General features: G+C 40.7%; 1 protein-coding gene across 1 annotated transcript in view; it reads right to left on the reverse strand.

Moving 5' to 3' along the window:
- The window catches only part of edar (ectodysplasin A receptor), a 49,540-nt gene that overhangs the window by 20,192 nt on the left and 6,843 nt on the right, over nt 1-22,505 (reverse strand). The window contains exons 2-4 of the mRNA XM_033616964.2: nt 12,334-12,399; nt 6,214-6,333; nt 2,113-2,294 (exon numbers count right to left, since the gene is read on the reverse strand). Of these exons, the coding sequence (XP_033472855.1) occupies nt 2,113-2,294; nt 6,214-6,333; nt 12,334-12,384 (353 nt within the window). The 5' untranslated portion in view covers nt 12,385-12,399. The remainder of the gene's footprint in view (nt 1-2,112; nt 2,295-6,213; nt 6,334-12,333; nt 12,400-22,505) is intronic.

Genomic DNA, 22,505 nt, shown 5'->3' on the forward strand with positions numbered 1-22,505 from the left:
TGCTGTATATCTACAGTTTATATTCAGTATCTAGTCCAATTTATTTTACTGAATGTCATTCTCTGTCGTTATATTAAAAGCTGAAGGTGACACATGAAGTGGCATCTTTTGGCGGAATTCATTTATATTAGTAAGATAGTAAAAAAAAACTTGTTAAAGGTGAATTTAAAAGCATCTGTCTGAAATGCCACTCTCTGCATTCACGTCAAACCCAAAGACACAATTTTGTCTTTCATAATTTGTCATTTACAAGCATCCTCTAATACTTTTAATGAGAATTCCTGTGGCAGAAGGTTTCCAGGAGATGGCAAATCAAGTCTGGTGCCATAACTTTTCCAGAATCTGCTAATTGCGTACAGTGCTGTCGGTGTGCACGTCAGAACATGTTTGGCTGGTGACTTTCTGTGAAGCATGTAATCAGGACTCCTTATATGATTTTAAGCAATGTTCATATAACACTGTTGCAGAAATTAACTAATGTCAGGGTGCTTTTAAAAGTACCCTGTGGAACGTTTGACCACTGTTGGCACCATCATATGCTGTATAAAATAATGGATGTAGCCACCGTGACATCACTCTGTAGTTTATGGAGTGCTGTTTTAAAGCCTCGAGCTTGGCATTTTGGCCGTTGCCATCTTGGTTTTTTGGAGCCAGTATTTACCATAGTTGGATGAGCGGGTGGCACTAACACTGACACTATCGTTAGCTGTGATAATATGGTTATCTATGGTTAACTGTGATGATACTAATATTAATACAAAGTTTTGATAAAAAATAAACAGGTCTAAAACCATAAAAACAAAATGTAATACCCCAAAAAGTGAATATTTGACTCCTTAGAAGATCTTTTAGGACAACCAAATGCTAAACGAGACTTTAATAGGAGACCAAAATGTCACAATTCACTTTAATGAACTGAAAACACACTGAAATACTGACACCTATGTCTATGCCTATACTCTCTCAATTTGGGGTTACACCATACCTATGTTACCTAACCAGTGTTGTCACCGTGACAGCGAATTAACACTCAAAGTAGCCATGCCTTTAAGTATGCCCAAATTTAAAACTTAATAACAATTTAAACAGGTGAGTTATATAAAAATTCACTATCTATTCATTCAATAGCTATAGAGATCAAGATCTAGGCCACGCAGTGGTGCTGTGGTTAGTATTATTGCCTCCCAGCAACAGGGTTCCTGGTTCATACCCTGGGTGGGGAGTTTGGGTTTTTTCTGGGTACTCCGGTTTCCTCCCACAATCCAAAGACATACACGTCAGGTAAATTGGTGACTCTAAATTGCCTGTAGATGTTAATGTGAGCATGAATGGTTGTCTGTCTCTGCGTTATCCCTGCGATAGTCTGGCGACCTGTCCAGGGTGTACCCTGCCTCTTGCCCAATGTCAGCTAGAAAAGGCTCCAGCCCCCCTACAACCCCCAACAGGTTAAGCTGTTACGAAAAATGAATGAGACCAAAACCGTTTTATTACACCAGTACATAAAGATTTGTATTTCTGCTGTAATTGGGCTTTTAACATGGGTGTCTATGTAGATTGACTCGCTCTTGGAGCCAGCCTCAAGTGGTCATTAGAGGAACTGCAGTTTTTTGCACTGTGTTGGTTTCATTTTTCAGCCTCAGAGGTTGCTGATTGCTTTTTATGAGTGGGTCCCTGTTGTGTTTCTACTTGTGCATGGCCACACATGCAAGAGATTGGATGCACATTACTGATAATGGTTTCACAATATTCCAGTGATCTACAGGTGGCAATAATGTGCTAAAAAATGTATCATCGTACCAGAAAAATGCAGAGAAGAAGATGACTGTTACAAGTAAATGTGGAAGGACATAATGCAAATTTGAAATTTTTGTTGTTTTGTTACAAAGGCTTTGCAGTTCTTTTAAGAAGAAGGAAATGCTTTCAATGGCATTTTCTTAGTAAATTTGGCCCTAATTGTAATGTAAAGAGGGACATCTTTCAGCAAGCTGCGTCAGATGTACTGTAGTTGTTTTTCAGTTCAGGACTGTGTAGGAAATGCTTGCTGGATTTTTGTTTTAAGATGCATTGCAGCAAAGGGGTTTTGAATCTTTTATGGAGGTTACTGTTATTTACCCTGGTAAACAAGGTCCACACTCTGCGTCGCTGTCCGGAGTACCCGCTACCCGAACAGTGGCTTTGTAGTAGGCGTCACAGTCTTTATGCCGTCTGCAGATCTCATACTTCCCTTTGGAATATTTCCCCTGTGGGCACGGCACACAGGCAAAGTCCTCATCCTTCACACCAAAGCCACAGGTCTGTAAAATACACACAAATTCATATATTTGGTTAACACCTCCCTCCTAAAGTACATTAGATGCAATGTAATTTTAAAAGAACTCAACGCCCCTCAGAGTAATGAGATGATTCACTGTGCTGTGGACACACACATTCGAAAAAAGCCCACCACACATACTCACACATCTGTTTTTATCCATGTCCTTAACAAATCTGGCATTACTGTTTTGAGATGACAAAAGAGAGATCTGATTGGTCACAGAGGTCCCTATGTGTGTGTTTGTTTATGTGTGTGAGTGTGTATGTGTGTGTACCCCATGCCTGGTAGTGTTTAAGATGACCAACTCATCATTCTGTCTTCTAGCATCGATCTCCTCCCATCTCTGCATGTTTAATTCCTCACAGTGGGGAGGCCAAACAACAGGCCACACACACACACACATACAAAAACATACTCTCTTTTTTGCTCCCTCTCTTTCATCTTTCATTTCCCTCTTGCTTTCATCCATCTATTAAAACAAGCCTATGCCTCTTAGCTTTGGGCTACAGGAGAAATCTAATATTCCTTCCCTTCTATGTGACGTCCGTAAGTCTCTGTGTGATTGTTTGATATAAAACTGCGCGGAGCTATCGGCAGGATCTTGTCGCTTTGGGTTAAAACTCCCTTTGGATCTTTTGCAAACATGATGGCCAGGGCTCTGCTTCTGTTCGTTCACTTAAAGCTGCTCCAATTGAACGCGTCTTTCCTTTCAAAGCAAATTTGTCGCCTCTTTGAATCTAGCATATCATAAATCTAAGAGGCGGGGAGGTGGAAAAAACCTAGAATTGACAACAAGGGAATTTTCTGGCTTTTTTTTTTTTGCCTTTATTTTGAAAGTAGACAGTGACGAGAGAGAAAGGAAATGGGAGTGATGACATGCAATGAAGGTCCCAGGCAAAACTGAGCTGGGGAAGACTCGGTTTATGTTATGCATCTTAAACTGCCATGCAACAAGGTCGTCGTCAACGTCAAGCAGCTTTCACACATCACGTGAGCTAACTTAATACTTCATTCCCCAATTCTTTAATATGTCCTCACCTTGCCATCACTTTCATCACTCAATAAACATCAGGAAATCAGAACTATAAGTCTGCCCCCAGTGTTTATGTTCATGTAGATCAGCATGAAAATATAATGCGACTACATCACACACAATCTGGATACAAGATGCACTTTGAAAGCGGCCTTGGATGTCGTCTGTGATGTCTGTGTGTGCATAAGTGTGTGAGCACATACTTTCTGAAGTCTCTGTTGTGAGGAGGAACCCTATGGTTATCCCATGATTAAAAGGGTGTCAAGAAAAACACACACACACACACACACACACACACACACGCAGGGAAAGCTGAGGGGAACAAAATAACACATGAATTACACACTGTGGCACCCAGAGGATCAGACAGGCAGGAGAAAGTGCAAAAGGGGCTCTCATCTCTCTGATTAAACTTCTTTCTTCTCTCATGTTTCTATCGCTCTCCAATGGCCAAATTACTCTTTATGACAGAGCCCTGTGCTTATCACACTGAGCTTCTCACTGCCGCCGCTGTCTCAGGCAGTGATTTTACAAGTTCTAACACAACACATTGTTGGGGATGCTTACGAGAGGCACTTGGTAGCTTAGTGAACACAAGGCAGGAAGAAAGGAAGGAAGAGGAAAAACAAATAAACACAGTTGAGACCGCTGTGAGATTCTTATAAACCGTAGCTTATGGAGCGACAAGGACAGATGATGGGATATAAAGTAAAGAAGAAAGGAAGGAAGGCTTTAGAGTGTTGTTGTTATTCCCAATTTAATGAAGGGTGAAACAACAGAGCTGAGTTTGTTGCTTTGTTATAAGCCCTGTTAGCAGGGTGGCTCTTGGATGTTCGGTCCACCACTTTTGTCCAGACTAAAGTACCTCAATATCTACGACATGGCTTGCAATGAAATTCTGTACAGATATTCATGGTCCCCAGAAGATTTCCCGACTTTGAATACCCTAAAACTTGTTCCTTTTGGCATTTGTTGTTTTGGCACTTGAACTGTAATAACATGGATGATGCCTACATTTTTCATGTGATGTCATCATCAGGTATGCCTTTTAATTTGTCCAATGCTTTGCTTTTTGACCAAACACCTGCAAAACTAGTGACATTCCCATTAACCCCAATCTCCGTCTGAGCACTGCGTAGCAGATACGCTCCCTTTCTCGTGAATAGCTTCATTTCCACACCGCGGACTATGGATTGTAAACTCTCAATTCTTTTGAAAATCACGTCACATCCTCTCGCACAAGTTGTCAGTCAGTGCGAGGGTCCGAGGAAAGATGGACGAGAAGAAACTCATAGTTGAAGTGGAAAACCATAGTATTTGTATGACACCACACATCCTTTGGGACGTGGTGTGAAATTGCAGGGACTTTGGGAGTGAATGGTGCTTTTTATCGCGTGATTTCGCAGTTTCCATGCGTGAGCTTGCGGCTCGGCTACGCAGCGCTCCAGAAACGCATTCAGTAGGTGAGGGTACGTGCTGTCGGTTGCTCCAGATCCGTGGCGCTGCGTAGCACGGCTCAGACGGATTATGTGGAAACTGGGGGTTAGCCTCAGCTGCACTTTATATTTAGTCCGAATTAGCAAAAGTTAGCATGCTAACACGCTGACCCAAGATGGTTAAAGTAGTAAACATTATACCTGCTAAGCATCAACTGTGAGCCATAGACTGTATATCAAGATGGATGACATGATAGCTCCCCAAAAGTGAAACCAAAACATCTTAAATGCCTCCTGCTGGTGTCATTTTAGTTAGTTCTTATCATGCAATTGTTCATTTTTCTGATTAGCTTGGTTTAAATTAGTTATATGATGCTGTTAAAAGTGGCTTTGACATCATGATTGCCAGCTTTGTAAGCCATTCTGTGTGCTCACAATCAGTGGTACTGCTTACGATGGACAGGTATATGGATGGGAAGTTGGTGCTGCAGAGATCACTACGATGCAAACTCTGGCTCCAAATGGTGTTACCAGCACAAGATGGCAGCAGCTGTACCTGTGATACTTTGATTTCCTTTTGTACCGTGGGAGGAAGTGGAAACAAGTATTTTCGTTTTGATAAACAGCCTATGCTATGAGCATGCTAGCGTGCTGATGTTAGCATAACTGAAAGCAGCACTATTTCGGTTACTCAACTCAATTCGACATTCCACATGTACCTTTCAAGAGCCATAACCATAGCAAACCAATGAGATGAATTGAAACATTTATTGTAATAAGTTCTCCGTGTTTGCACCGGTTGATCCTGCTCTAATTTACCCCAGGTAAAACAAATATAAAGAAAGCCTGTGCTCTGCAAAAAGGAAAACAACTAAAATCTCGAGTATACTGCGTCACCCGAATAAATTACAGTGCCTATAATTCATCCTGTTCACCCTTGAGTGCGGCTGTCTCTCCTAAGAAGGTGTGGCACCCGGGGTTGCTAACTGAAGCGTTTAACTTCGCTCTGTTTTCTTTGGCTGTCGGCAGACTGACTGACGGAGGGTAGAGGCACGATGTGACTACTGCAAGTCATTCACTGTAATGCATGCCTTCACACCAAAGTCAATGGGAGCAATAAACCAAAAGAAATTGTTCATTTGAATTTAGACACTCTTCACTGTGCAGCTATGTGGACATTTGCGTGTGTGTATTGTGGGTGGTCTAAACAAAAATTGACACACAGGTTTATAAAGTCAGCTTTCGTGCTGTTTATCGATAGTGGGTGGTTATAATTTGATGTTGAATTAGCAGCTTTATCCCACTCCCGTCACCCAATTCAATGCAACAGCTGATTTTAAAATGCATGAAAAACCTACTTAATTGTAAAGACAACAAGGTTATGACCTAAATTTATGGTTTTCATGCGTGTGTGTGTGTTTGTGTCTCACCATGTGCGGCTCCTGTCCCGGCTGGCACTGAGGGCAGGCCTGGCAACTGTTACTGGTCTGATTGAAGAATTCGTACTCTCCACAGATGGAATGCTCTGCACTAGCAAACATACAACACACCTGGAGGGACGGAGATAAAGAGAAACAGAGAGAAACAGGCATAAAGAGTGAGATTTTTGCACTACATGTCAGTGACGTTTTGTATATGTGAAAAAAAAACATGCTACTGGTTCCATCAAGTACGAGAATTGTTTTTATACCCCCATTTTTTAATAAAATATTCTGTGTATGTGTGTATATATACAGTATAGGCCAAAAGTTTGGACACACCTTCTCATTCAATGCGTTTTCTTTATTTTCATGACTATTTACATTGTAGATTCTCACTGAAGGCATCAAAACTATGAATGAACACATGTGGAGTTATGTACTTAACAAAAAAAGGTGAAATAACTGAAAACATGTTTTATATTCTAGTTTCTTCAAAATAGCCACCCTTTGCTCTGATTACTGCTTTGCACACTCTTGGCATTCTCTCCATGAGCTTCAAGAGGTAGTCACCTGAAATGGTTTTCCAACAGTCTTGAAGGAGTTCCCAGAGGTGTTTAGCACTTGTTGGCCCCTTTGCCTTCACTCTGCGGTCCAGCTCACCCCAAACCATCTCGATTGGGTTCAGGTCCGGTGACTGTGGAGGCCAGGTCATCTGCCGCAGCATTCCATCACTCTCCTTCTTGGTCAAATAGCCCTTACACAGCCTGGAGGTGTGTTTGGGGTCATTGTCCTGTTGAAAAATAAATGATCGTCCAACTAAACGCAAACCGGATGGGATGGCATGTCGCTGCAGGATGCTGTGGTAGCCATGCTGGTTCAGTGTGCCTTCAATTTTGAATAAATCCCCAACAGTGTCACCAGCAAAACACCCCCACACCATCACACCTCCTCCTCCATGCTTCACAGTGGGAACCAGGCATGTGGAATCCATCCGTTCACCTTTTCTGCGTCTCACAAAGACACGGCGGTTGGAACCAAAGATCTCAAATTTGGACTCATCAGACCAAAGCACAGATTTCCACTGGTCTAATGTCCATTCCTTGTGTTTCTTGGCCCAAACAAATCTCTTGTGCTTGTTGCCTCTCCTTAGCAGTGGTTTCCTAGCAGCTATTTGACCATGAAGGCCTGATTCGCGCAGTCTCCTCTTAACAGTTGTTCTAGAGATGGGTCTGCTGCTAGAACTCTGTGTGGCATTCATCTGGTCTCTGATCTGAGCTGCTGTTAACTTGCGATTTCTGAGGCTGGTGACTCGGATGAACTTATCCTCAGAAGCAGAGGTGACTCTTGGTCTTCCTTTCCTGGGTCGGTCCTCATGTGTGCCAGTTTCGTTGTAGCGCTTGATGGTTTTTGCGACTCCACTTGGGGACACATTTAAAGTTTTTGCAATTTTCCGGACTGACTGACCTTCATTTCTTAAAGTAATGATGGCCACTCGTTTTTCTTTAGTTAGCTGATTGGTTCTTGCCATAATATGAATTTTAACAGTTGTCCAATAGGGCTGTCGGCTGTGTATTAACCTGACTTCTGCACAACACAACTGATGGTCCCAACCCCATTGATAAAGCAAGAAATTCCACTAATTAACCCTGATAAGGCACACCTGTGAAGTGGAAACCATTTCAGGTGACTACCTCTTGAAGCTCATGGAGAGAATGCCAAGAGTGTGCAAAGCAGTAATCAGAGCAAAGGGTGGCTATTTTGAAGAAACTAGAATATAAAACATGTTTTCAGTTATTTCACCTTTTTTTGTTAAGTACATAACTCCACATGTGTTCATTCATAGTTTTGATGCCTTCAGTGAGAATCTACAATGTAAATAGTCATGAAAATAAAGAAAACGCATTGAATGAGAAGGTGTGTCCAAACTTTTGGCCTGTACTGTATATATATATATATATATATAATTCTGTAATTTTGTTGTCCATAGTATAAAACATAACTACAAATCAAATAATATGTAAAAAAAAATTATAGATTTTTTTTAATTTCTGGTTTTCCATTTAATCTTTATATTTATAAGCTTTTTAAGCGATTACAACAAGATAAGTTCGAGAGTTTTGTCCGAACCATTTCAATGCCTTTTCAGCAGAAACACTTAATCTGTAACTTAATTAAGAATGTCAGAAAAGACAAAACATCTATTAAAAGATTTTACATAAATCCTCATTTTGTAATTGGGCACACCTCTGCAAAAGGATTTGAATACTGTATCAGGGACACTAAAATGTGAACCTCATGTGTTTCTTACATGTGGGAAGTCAGATCAAAATGATTTATACCCAACATCTGCAACAGCGGCAGAGATAATAACTGCACTGAATGATGGCTGATTTATCTTGAAAAATCAACTTGCTACGAATCAACATCATCATTTTAATTTGCAAAAATCAAAAAAAAAAAAAAAAAAAAAAAATCACATCCCATCCTCTTCATCTGTGTTACCCAGATTAGTGGAGATCATTGACAGCTGCGTGTGTGTGTGTGTGTGTGTGTGTGTGTGCGTACTGTGTGAGAGCATTTGCACAATACTAGTATTTGCTTTTGTGTCTACACACTGTATGTTTGTGTGTGTGTAAGTGTGTGTGGCATTGTGTCATTGTGGCTCACTGTAATAAGTAGCAGCTGGTATTTATAGGTTTACCAGCACACTTTGTTCTTTTCCAAACAAACTAACTGACTTTTAAAAAATCATCTGCAGTCCAGAAAATGATGGAGGCAAAGAACATGAGTGCATGACTAACTTTCTCCATCTTCTCTCTGTTGTTTTAATAACATCTCCCTCTCTTCTCCCTTCCCCATGACCATCTCATGACAGCAGACACAAGACACTGTTTGAGTAAATATATAAATGCACACTGCCTGTTTGTGTGTGTGTGTGTGTGTGTGTGTGTGTGTGTGTGTATCAGGGGTTTGTATGGAGCCCAATCATCTCACGCCAAGTAATCTGTTTGTAATTTATTCCAGATTCATAACAAACTGAACTTTACCTCACACACCTGAGGTCCACCATTAGTGGAAATCAACACGCTGGTAGCAAAAAATTTGCACAACGTCCACCGCCATTCGTCTTTGTGAGTGTGCCACACATTTATGGGTCACTGTGGGTATTTAGCGAGCATTGTGTGCATACCCTTTCTCTGACAATGTGTGTAACTATGCACCGTGCAGCAATCTGTCTGGCTCTGAAGAAACTGCAATAATGATCTTCTCCACATTTTTCCACAGCTGGAAAAACAAACTTCCTGTCACACCAATATTTTCCTCGGGGCAATTATACACAGCCAGCTATCCCACAATGCTTTGGGAGGATTTTTTGTCAGCGCTTTAGAGAATTGGAGCGTCCATCTCTGCACATTCAAACAGCATCCAGTGGGTCTTTATTGTTTTTCCTCGCAGTTTAATTTATGCTACAATTTGGCTGGAACGTAGTAACATTGTAAACAAGATGGAGTGTTTACCAAAACCAGTGGTGAAGGAGGTATTCAGATCCTTTTCTTTGGTAGTAAATACCACACTGTGGACGTATTCTATTACAAATAAAAGTATTGCGCTGAAAGTGTTACTTTTTTAGGAGAGTGTACTTAAAGTATCAAAAGTAAAAGTACTCAATGCAAAAAAAGCTCCCTATAATTTATTATATTATTAGACTATTACTGTATTATTACCTCCGCCAAGGACGTTTGTTTTCAGTTCGCTTGTTCGTGTGTTTGTCTGTTTGTCAACAAGATTATGGACAAACTACTGGTCCAATTTTCCATGAAACTTGGTGGAAGGTTGTAGCATGGGCCATGGAAGATCCCAGGGAATTGGTCACGGGATGGATACACAGATTATTTTTCACTTCTGATTGACATTGCGAGATGTTAGGGTAGGGTATTTGGGTATTTGGCCTTGGTGGAATGAATGCCATACATCTTAAAATCCAGTAGATGGTAGGAAAGTTTAGTAATGATGAAACATAGCAGTAATCCTCTGGGATAGCGTACACATGTAGTTGCTCAGCTTTATACAGAAAATAGAAATGAAACACTGTCATTATTGTAACGTTTATTTCTCAAATTGATCTGTGGCTATGAAAGCGTAAAAGTTTGTGAAGTAACTACAAAGTGTGGCTGTCAGACAAATAGTGTAGTAAAAAGTAAAATACTTCCCTTTAAAAGGTAGTGGAGTAGAGCTAGAAACACTCAGGTACTCCTCAAGTACATCAAATGTGTATGTATGTACAGTACATAAGTAAATGCACTTAGTTACTTTTCACCACTGACTCAAGCACATCATCTTTTCACACATCAATACCTGTATTTCTGTGTTGTCTCTGTATGTGATGTTGTATAATTTAACAGTAGCTGTGCACTTCTCTGTCAGTCATTTGTCATTGTTCTACACTTTCCCTGGAAATGTAGTCTGTAAGTGCTTTCAGAATTGGTAGCAATACATTTCTAATGCTGCTATTTGGAGCTGTAGTAAATTGACATGACTGACTGAATCCAAATATCACTTCCTCCTTGACTAAGTGCTCCAGTGTCAGTCTGCATGTACACATAGTGACTGATGAGAGGGAAACAGAAGAGAGAGGGAGGGTAAGGTGGAGGAGCCTGTCGGGAACTGTGCCAGTGGGTTTCAACATCAAAACCAGCAGAGAATCTCGAGATTCCCGGTCAGATTATAAAGATATCTGCTCTGTGGAAAAACTCGAAGGTTGACTAATTGGTACAAGTTCTGCAAAGTTGTGCAGGCTGCTGTCACATGACAGTATAAGTCTAGATGACGCAGTGCCAAGTGCAGTGACAGTCATGGTGACGATCCATACCAATTGACTGATAGTTTCTGAGGATACCAGAAAAATGATGAGGATTTTGGAGTTATGCTACAGCTTGATAGTTTTCTAAAGAGGGCAGGGACTAGAAAAAAAGAAGTAGTACGGTGAGGCAGATGCAGACAAGAAAACACTAGAATTACCGCCTCCACACACAAGTCAGGTTGCACTTACAGTTTACATCCAAATCTGTAAAAACATGGATGCTTCACATACATCTTCCCCCGACAGCACAGAAGATCTATACAATCAGCACAGTTTCAAGATGGGTAGATTAGTGTTATCAATTTAGAATCTGACCAAAAATCTCCCCTTCTGTTCCTAAGATATGCCAATGAATAATGGCCAGAAAAGGGTTTTAACAGAACATTATGATGTCATAAGCCCGTTTTAGATAGGAATTGTGCAAATTTGCAAGAAAGCCCCATCAGTCTTCTTTCAGCACTGGCAGTATAAAAACAAAATCGGGGAGTGCGGCAAAATGGCCCAACATTCGCGTAAAATCTGGCAGTGTAAAAGGGGCTATACTGAAGGTGACCTTTGACCTTTTGCATATAAAATGTCATCACTTCATCATTTTATCCTATTAGACATTTATGATTAAATTCTGTCATAATTAGATATGAATTCTTGAGTTATGGCCAAATACTTGTTTTATCATATTGACCTGGACCTTTGACCTTCAACCACCAAATTCTGATAAATTCAGTCCTGAGTCCAAGTAAACGTTTGTGCCAAATTTGAGGAAACTCCCTTAAGGCTTTCTTGAGATATTGCATTAATGAGAATGAGATGAGCGCGCGGTCACAGTGACCTTGATCTTTGACCATCAAATGAAATAAGTTCATATTTGAATCCAAGTGAACATTTGTGCCAAATCTAAAAAAAATTCCCTCAAGCCATTAATTGAGATATCATGTTCAAAAGAATGGGACATGCGGACATACTAATGGACGTACGTACAGACAAAACATATTGACAGACATAACACAATGCCTCCGGCCACGGCTAACACCGGTGCCGAAGCATAAGTACAAAGAGGGAGAGTTGAGTGAAAGTACAGGAGGAAAAAAGAGAGAAGAAAAGGAAGAATGAATGAAAACAAAATTGATGGAAACATGAATTAGTTTGGGATTAGAACTAAATGAAGAAAGTAATTGTTGGATAAGGAACTGAGAAGATGATTAAAGTAGAAGGACAGGGGAAATGGAAGAGGAAGACAGTAAACAAGAGGGTAAGACTAAAAAGATTACCAGTAATGATGAGAGAAAGATGGACTTCTTCTGACATCTCCTCTCTGACATCTTTGCGTCTTCTTCCTGCAGACCACAAAGAAAGAGAAATGGTCATTTCCTGCAATCAATCTTCTGCACCAAACTTCACTTACAAAACTGCAAAGTCATAAACCAATGGTAGGACTGTCAGTTGGCACGCCGTGTGTGTGTATGTGTGTGTGTGTGTGTGTGTGTGTGTGTGTGTGTGAGAGTGTGTGTGGCCCAGATGAGTTCACTGTCCCATTACTATCACGTCATTGCCCATAAACATAGCAACAGAACAGCCCGTGGCATTCCTCTGGCTCATAACTGCGAGCACACATCACCGCTGGCTAACCTCTGCTTCAGTTAAGAATGGTGATATCACTTAATAACATTTAATTATCTGCCTATTTTTTTATGTCTCTCTTGCACTAGGCTGAAGTTTTTGTGAAAGCCCTAAACCTAGTTGAGACGCCATTAAAGGCTGTTTTCAGGTCTGATTTGACACCAGCAAGTGACTCTATTTCAGTTCAGAGCAACAGCAAAATGAGGTTGAAGTTAAACAATTGCTGTTTTTAGGTTCGCCACACACACACAGTGGCTGGTGTTGGGTAAACAGTCATTATAAGATGGTGCGTTTTTCTTACTAATGAAATGACGACTGGAATTTGGATGTTTTAATGCTAGCAACACTTCATAACGTCCATGAATTTCTCTCTGAGAGGCAAAAAAGTAACATATATCTGTGTGTTCGTGTGAGTCCATGCGCCTGCGTGTGGTAATGTGTAATCGCTTGTTTATTTCTTTGTACATCCACAAGATCGTGCCTGCAATTGTATTTACAGCGTGTTTGTCCTGCCTCAGTTGCTGTGTGTGTGTGTGTGTGTAAGTGTGTGTGCTTAAGCGAGTGTGTAAATAATGTCATCACTGTAATTGAAAGGATATGTGTTGGCTGGGGTCCTTTGGTAAAGAATCACCCCTTAAGCTGCGTTTGAATAGAAACTATGAGCCCAGAACCGCTCATACAAAGGATGAGAAAGACTTGCAAACAAAACAAGAATGTAATCAGAAAACAGAGAATCCTCTGGTGTGAGTCGCTTCCTCAGAAGGAAAGGAAGTGGAACAAACTGACTAATTTGCAGCATTTAATTGTGAGAAATAGCAAATGAACGCAGCACAAGCGACTTGCATGCTTGATTAAACAGCAGCATGTTCATTTAAAGGGCCACGCTATAAATAATTTAATTTTTTTACCGCACATCACATTTTCCCGAGAATGCCAGTAGGTTTTATCTTTTTAATATGTTTTCTCTATCTTGCAGGATGAAAATCAATGTGTGTGTGTGTGTGTGTCTGTGTGTGTCTGTGTGTGTGTGTGGTCTCTGACAGGGTGGCGGTGCAGATAAGAGCATGCCGACAGAACGCTGCTCCTATCAGCTTCCTGAAACACGGTGGCCTCCACAAACACTGCTGAGCTGCTGGGTGTTAAATTACTCTCTCCAATTATAATTTACTTCTAATCTACAAGTAATTACAAGGTTACATTCAATATTCCCAACTAACAACCTGCGCCATATCAGTGTCAATAAGGCCTATAGGGAATCAAATGCACAATCCTTTGATCGACTGAGAGTGGATAAATTCATTTTCTGGCAATTAAGATGAAATGGAAAACTATACGTCACTGTCCCAGCCAGTTTTGTAATGATGCATAAAAGACATGGAAATGAGAATTGGATATGCCGAAAACATTAAAGCCAAAAAAGTATGTTATTGAAAAGTAATTATTACAAAACCATATTTCAAATCCACTTTTTCTCGTCTTCCAAGGTAACATTATTTTCACAGCTAAATAAGATTTCAAGTCACGTTGGATTAGTAACGAAGACAAGTACTATTAGCGGTGGAGTAAAGGCATGCACTCACACACTCACACAAACACGTATGCACCTTTAATTACAGTTGTTAAGCACATTTCTCATGGAGTCTCTTTGAATGTTAATTATATGAAAGAAAGAAAGAAAAAAATGCAGGTAGATGTATAAATGTGTATACAGATACTTTTCTTGGATCTAAGGCTTCCATCTGATTTCCTGGTTTCATACGGGACCCTGTGACACCCTAAACCCTGCTGATAACACACCCGCATCACATCTGCTCACAAAAACAGTCCTTGAATGAGACACATGGGCCCATTATGCTCAGACTGACAACATTTTACTGGGATTACTTAAACTGGGACCATGGTGCTACAGTTCAGACTTTCTTCTCATTCACTGTTCCTACAAAAAGTAAAACACTATTATTCATACAGTACAGGCCAAAGGTTTGGACACACCTTCTCATTCAATGCGTTTTCTTTATTTTCATGACTATTTACATTGTAGATTCTCACTGAAGGCATCAAAACTATGAATGAACACATGTGGAGTTATGTACTTAACAAAAAAAGGTGAAATAACTGAAAACATGTTTTATATTCTAGTTTCTTCAAAATAGCCACCCTTTGCTCTGATTACTGCTTTGCACACTCTTGGCATTCTCTCCATGAGCTTCAAGAGGTAGTCACCTGAAATGGTTTTCCAACAGTCTTGAAGGAGTTCCCAGAGGTGTTTAGCACTTGTTGGCCCCTTTGCCTTCACTCTGCGGTCCAGCTCACCCCAAACCATCTCGATTGGGTTCAGGTCCGGTGACTGTGGAGGCCAGGTCATCTGCCGCAGCACTCCATCACTCTCCTTCTTGGTCAAATAGCCCTTACACAGCCTGGAGGTGTGTTCGGGGTCATTGTCCTGTTGAAAAATAAATGATCGTCCAACTAAACGCAAACCGGATGGGATGGCATGTCGCTGCAGGATGCTGTGGTAGCCATGCTGGTTCAGTGTGCCTTCAATTTTGAATAAATCCCCAACAGTGTCACCAGCAAAACACCCCCACACCATCACACCTCCTCCTCCATGCTTCACAGTGGGAACCAGGCATGTGGAATCCATCCGTTCACCTTTTCTGCGTCTCACAAAGACACGGCGGTTGGAACCAAAGATCTCAAATTTGGACTCATCAGACCAAAGCACAGATTTCCACTGGTCTAATGTCCATTCCTTGTGTTTCTTGGCCCAAACAAATCTCTTCTGCTTGTTGCCTCTCCTTAGCAGTGGTTTCCTAGCAGCTATTTGACCATGAAGGCCTGATTCGCGCAGTCTCCTCTTAACAGTTGTTCTAGAGATGGGTCTGCTGCTAGAACTCTGTGTGGCATTCATCTGGTCTCTGATCTGAGCTGCTGTTAACTTGCCATTTCTGAGGCTGGTGACTCGGATGAACTTATTCTCAGAAGCAGAGGTGACTCTTGGTCTTCCTTTCCTGGGTCGGTCCTCATGTGTGCCAGTATCGTTGTAGCGCTTGATGGTTTTTGCGACTCCACTTGGGGACACATTTAAAGTTTTTGCAATTTTCCGGACTGACTGACCTTCATTTCTTAAAGTAATGATGGCCACTCGTTTTTTTCTTTAGTTAGCTGATTGGTTCTTGCCATAATATGAATTTTAACAGTTGTCCAATAGGGCTGTCGGCTGTGTATTAACCTGACTTCTGCACAACACAACTGATGGTCCCAACCCCATTGATAAAGCAAGAAATTCCACTAATTAACCCTGATAAGGCACACCTGTGAAGTGGAAACCATTTCAGGTGACTACCTCTTGAAGCTCATGGAGAGAATGCCAAGAGTGTGCAAAGCAGTAATCAGAGCAAAGGGTGGCTATTTTGAAGAAACTAGAATATAAAACATGTTTTCAGTTATTTCACCTTTTTTGTTAAGTACGTAACTCCACATGTGTTCATTCATAGTTTTGATGCCTTCAGTGAGAATCTACAATGTAAATAGTCATGAAAATAAAGAAAACGCATTGAATGAGAAGGTGTGTCCAAACTTTTGGCCTATACTGTATATAACACACATAATTGTGGTCCTGCAGGCCGGAATCAGGTAGCCTATAACTTGGATCCCCCTATGACGGGAACAAAGGAGGAAGTCAGGTCACATAGTGTAAAGACACTACCATTTTTTCCTTTGAAAAAGGTATAATACTTGCAATTTTTATTTATTCTTTTTTTTTTTTTTTTTTACTTTTTTTTAACAATCTGAATTTCTCCGCAGATTGAATTTGCCTAATTTACTTTTTTAAATTATCTTAACAAAATGTATTGGCTTAAACAACTTCCTTCCTTTTATATTTTTAAAGATACCAATTTTAAAACGTAATTGACTACTATTGAAAATTTCAATGTCAAAAATTATAATTTGGCAAAAACCATTAGATTATTTATACAATTCACATTTACTCCATTTGTTTAGTAGACCCTGATTGTTTCAGTAGTTTTTCTGTCTTTTTTAAACATTTTTTATTTGTTGTACAATTGATTTTTATTCCATTATTTTTAATTATTTAATTATGAATAAAAAAAATAAAGAGTGGGGCGCCGGTGGCTTAGTGGTAGAGCAGGCGCCCCATGTACAAGGCTGTTGCCGCAGTGGCCCGGGTTTGACTGGTTTTGACCTTTGCTGCATGTCACTCCCCCCCTCTCTCCCCCTTTCATGCTTATCTGTCCTATCCATTAAAGGCTAAAAAAGCCCCAAAAAATATCTTTAAAAAAAAAATTAAGAGTGACAAAGTCTGCATAGGAAGGTAGCTTGGGTGTGGACCAAGCGGGGGAGCTGTGGGGCTGAAAATGAAGCCAACACAGAAGTGCCAAAACCTGCAGTTCTTTGAATGGCCACTAGAGGCTGGCTCCAGAAGCCAATCAATCCCCACAGACCCCCATGTTAAAATGCTCAACATGTTTACAGCCTGGTACAAAAACCTGTTTTGGTCTGTGTAGCTATTTTCCCCCGTTTTTTAAGGTTTAAAGTTACACATAAATTAAGGGCGGGCCATTTTGAGTGACAGGTTGTCTGCTAATAGTGTCCTCAGCTTATCAGTCAGATCCACCCCTCACTCCTTTCCCCCAAATATGGTTATTTTTGGCTCCAAGATGGCGACAGCCGAAGTGCCGAACTGGAGACTTTAAAACGGAAGTCCACAAACAAATGGGTGGCGTCACAGTAGCTACACCCATTATTTTAACAGTCAAGTTTTAACAAGTCAAACAAACACAGGACTTTGACCTAACTGACATTCAGTGTCCACTGACTTTTTACTTCCAACAATCTACATTAAAGTAATAGGTCAGTCAGTTGAACAGCATAAATAAGCAATTGTTTATGTTTTGTAGTGTGAATACTGTGTCAGCATAGCAAAAAAATAGGTCTGTGGAGGTCCAAGTGGCAGATTGGTGTTGTGATATTTGGCCTCTTTGTAATAACAGACAGTTCTATTGTCCATTAACCACGAAGGTTCACACTCCCTGACATTTACCAGTCACTTTTAGCTAGGGATGCACCGAAACGAAAATTTGTGGCCGAAGCCGAAGCCGAATAATATTAAACGCTTGGCTGAATACCGAGTACCGAATACCGAATATCGTTGTTTAGTTTTTCATTAGTTTTTGCAGATGAACCCCCTCCAGATTAGTGTTGTCACGGTACCAAAATTGGATCCCACTGTACGATACCAATGAAAATATCATGGTTCTGAGTAGTATCAGGATACCACAACGAAAATGAGGCAGATGTGCCTTTTGTCATTTATAAAAAGATAAATCACCTTTCTATAATACATCAATGATATTTTAATGGAATAAATTACTTATTGACTTATTCATACTTCAAAAACAGCATCAATAAGTGATGAACACAGGGGGGATCAAAATAAAATAAATAAATAAAATAAGAATCAACCAGCCACCCTCCTCCCCTGACAGTCCCTTCATAAGTAAAGAACAGTCTCTAAAGTGCGGTGAGGTTTGAGGTTTGTTTTGTTCAACCCACAATCGGTGGGATTCGCCTTTCGTTTCTGTTGGTGGTTGAAATCTGTAGGCTGCTCGCACAGCGTGCTGAATGATTTAAGCCTATTTTGCTCGCTCAAAACTATTTTTAGCAAATTTTCACAAATGCAAGTGCGGTGACAGATGGATCGCCACACTGCCGACATTTTACTCCGCCCGTCACGGCACGCTGTTTGATTGCGTTATCAAAACACACCGCTATTATTCGGCCTTGCTGTTAACTTATTCCACCAAATACCCAATGTGTGTTTTTTTGCAATATTCGGCCGAATATATTCAGTTACCAAATATTCGGTGCATCCCTACTTTTAGCTGCCTAAACCTTGCCATTACTTAAGCACAGGCGGCTGCAGACCAGAAAAACAAATGCATTGACACTGTAGTTTTGTCATTAAAGCTTGTAATGGTTTTGATTGATGTGCCTTAAGGTCAGATCTGTTCAGTTTAACACATCAACAGCTGAACTTAAAATCCGCCTTACGCTTTCGGGAGCAAGTGTGTGTGTGTGTGTGTATGTGTGTGGGTTTCAGAGAGAGAGGAAGAAGCCGCCATTATCTGCTATCTGAGGTCAAAATCTTTCTGTCTGGCTCCAAACCTCTGATTTCACTCTTCCATGTCGCAGACTTGAGTGAGAAACCTTTTGATCTTCAATGATGGCTAATTCCCCAACCCTGAGGGTTTGATCTTGCTTAATTACAGCTTCAGCACACACACACATGCCTAACACACACAAACACACATTAACACGTAGATATATGGCCTTTACATACGCACAGAGCTGGCTTCTGAGGGCAAAAAAGGTTTAATTGCACAAGTCCTTGTGGTAAGACCACAACCGGTATGTACTGTGTGTGTGTGTGTGTGTGTGTGTGTGTGTGTGTGTGTGTGTGGTGGTGGTGGTGGGGGGGGGGGGGGGGGGGGGGGGGGGGTTGTGTGTTGCTGCCGACGAGATAAAAGAGTAGACAGCACTTTTTTTAAAATCAGGAAATGAAGAACTGCCAAATGGCTGTGGACCCCCTCAAGGCTACTCATTATAGGGTTAAAGTGATGCACACACACACAAACACCGTGGTGTTTGAAGACTCTCTGTGTCTTCTGACACTCTGTTCTACCTCTTTCCTCCCTCTCTCTGTCTCTCTAACCCTCACACTCTCTGTCAGGGCAGGTCTGAGATGAAAGTCAGCCCAAGTCTTTCGCCCCCCGAGGGTATTAATCTTCTAACGACCACATAATCTCTGATAAATAACCCTTCAGTCTTAAGTGTTGTGTCATTACCAGGTAGAGTCGTTGCTGTTCTTCGTGGCACCGGTAGAACATAGTGTTTGTACTGGGCAGCTCCCAGTATGAGCATATGAATTAAAAGCACTTAGGAAAAGCAGTTCAGCTGACTTTCTTTCAGGACAAATATTTTTCAAAAGCTTTATTTTGCAACGTTTACTTTGATATGTCGAGATTTTGTTTCTGCAACCTCCTTTCCCCCCCTCCCTTCATTAGCTTCATTTCTGTTTTTCATTTGGTTGAATTTGATGGCTCTTTTTCTCAGCAGAGGAAACCCAATATGAAATTCCACATAACTATGGGAAGACAATTTACCCTGCTTCATTAAAAAAAATGCACAATAACAAACCCACTGACCTCAAAAATTCATACATTGCAATTCAATTAGATTTACAAGAAGACATCTTTCATCAGAGTTCCCTGGCCTACAGTGACAAGTATAATACCTTAATATTGTGAACTTCAAAGCAGAATTAAGTCTGTATTGAAATGGACTGCAGCTCAATGTGACAGCAAAATGTGATAGACTAAGCTAAAAGTCATTAGGGGGATGTTTAGACTCTGTAGGTGAAAGGAGGGGTTGCCATATGGAAATTCCCATTAATCAGCTCATACAAGCGCACATACATTAGGTAGACAGTTAATGTTAAATCTCTACACTTTTCCTCCTTTTTTGGCACTTGCAACAGGCATCCACCCATACCTGCCAATCATTCTTTGATGTTTATCCTTGTGTTTGTATGCTTTGTTGTAATGGTTTAGAGCTTACTGTGTAAGCCCACAGTGTGTTAGTTTCGACAAACAGAGCATTAAACCGCTAAAACCAGGCCTGGCCAATGTCCACTAATACTGATATTACAACTAAGACTGATAGCGTCTTAGTTGGCTAAAAACATTTCAGATGATTAGTTGTATCTTATGGGAAATGGGGTGTTAATCACTGGTCATTACTTGAAAATAATAGTCACGTCTCTGGCAGCACAATCATTCTGACAAATATGCTTTGGTATTTTATGAGCACTGGATTTTTACGGCATGATTAGTCTGTGGTAGGTCACTTTTTCCACTCAGAGTGGAATGCCTTATTCCCTACGTACCACAGTCTTTGCCATTTCTAACCCTATTATCGACTTCAGGAAAACTGTAGTGTAACATTTGGAAAATTCACAAGGTCTTCAAAATCCACTCCGCTCCATGTAGAGTCCGCAACCAATGAGCAGCAGTCACAAATACAGCAACATGTTCAATAGACCGAGCCAAAAAGTCTGCTACTGGGAGACGAACTCAAAAACTTCTGCAGTTACTGTTGACTCAGCTAGTGTCAATATCAAAGACTAGGCTTGGATGGTATCAAGGTATTACAGTTAACCACGGTATTTAGAAATCCTGAAGGTATGATTTTCCATACCATCAAAAATATAGAACCACCTCCTTCTATGAACTGTTACACAGAGGCTGTATTGAGGTGATGTAGTGCACAACATGCTCCACCAGAGGTCAGTCTCTACTGGGGGAACACGCTGAGCTGAGTTGAGAATGATGGCGACTGTGAATGGTGGGGATAACGTTACAGGACTTCACAGGGTGTAGAGAGATTTTCTACTACTAACCACTGGCACTCGTTGGCGCAAGTCGCCTTTTTTTCCACCGACTAAACATGCTGAATCAGCATCAGTGAAAGTGAAGTCTCTTACTGAATGCAATCACTCTTAAGAGCTAAAGTCAAGAGGGAGTGACGTCAAAACAAATTTGTTATTTGAGGTAACATTGTTTTTCTTTAGCTATTGAGCTCTTCAGCAGAAACATTTCGTGATGGTTTGTGTTGTCGTTCACTGGCACATGGTAAATATGCTTTGTGCTTTTAACATTGGCTTGTGTTGTTATTATGCTAACTGAATTCCTAGCCGCAAGACAGTCTTCTGGTTTCCTGTCATCTGCTGGTATGGAGGGGTATGTCCTCTTACACAGGCGCAAAACATAAGTGTTTGCTGGCCGTTGATTTGGTGTGTTCATGTGCTACATTTTGGCTGAGGCACGGCAACGCAGCAGGGGGCTCTCATCCCCGCTAGTTCTCTGAAGTTGGTTTGGTGTGTCTGGGTCTCAACACATGAGAGGCTCAAACTGGGACTACACTAACACAGTGTATTGCACTAAAGAGACTAAACCAGTGCCAACTACTGTATGGCACTTTTGCTGTTATGGTTTAGTTTTACTGGACTGTTTAATGGATACCACACTGTTAACCAGTGTTAAACACTGCATGTCTCATTGATTTAATTCCAGTCATTAATTTTATTGACTAATACAGCGCCAAATAAATTTCTTTCTCTACATTGTTTTGTGTCTTTCCACCTTTCTTTCAGTACGATTACCCATGGATTGTGTGGGAAACGGCCTTTTCACCATCAGTATTTAACCCTGGAGAGGATATTCATTATGCTGGTTGATAATGACTTCCTGCCAGATTAAGTAATAGGCCAATCAGTGGCAAGGGAACTTGGCCAGGAAGCAAACCAATGAAGAAGATGAAGAATGAGGTTAGAGGGTGGTTTGTGGGCTCTTCCATGGCACTTAATTTCTGATGACAATTAAATCAACAGCATGTGGATCCAGAGGTCTCTCTCTGTCATCCTGGTTTGGGTATTTCTAAAAGGAAAATCTGTTTTCCACTGGAATCTTTCTCTTTCTTCTTTTACTTATTATTTTCTTTTTACGCAACCTTCTCTTCGGTCTGTTTATCGGATATATTTTAAATCTAATCGATAAAAAACATATGCTAGAAATGCTTTTTATACAAATTAAACTGTACATGTTAGGACTGCTGTGTTAAAGGAATACTTCAACCCAATTGTATACCAATTACTTCCCCCATGTTATGTTGAATTTGTGAAGAAAACTGTTTTTCTCGCATGCCTCCTGTAGACGAAGAATCCAAAAACATAGCAAAATCT

Source organism: Epinephelus lanceolatus, chromosome 14 (assembly GCF_041903045.1).
Source record: "Epinephelus lanceolatus isolate andai-2023 chromosome 14, ASM4190304v1, whole genome shotgun sequence".
Taxonomy (NCBI): Eukaryota; Metazoa; Chordata; class Actinopteri; order Perciformes; family Serranidae; genus Epinephelus; species Epinephelus lanceolatus.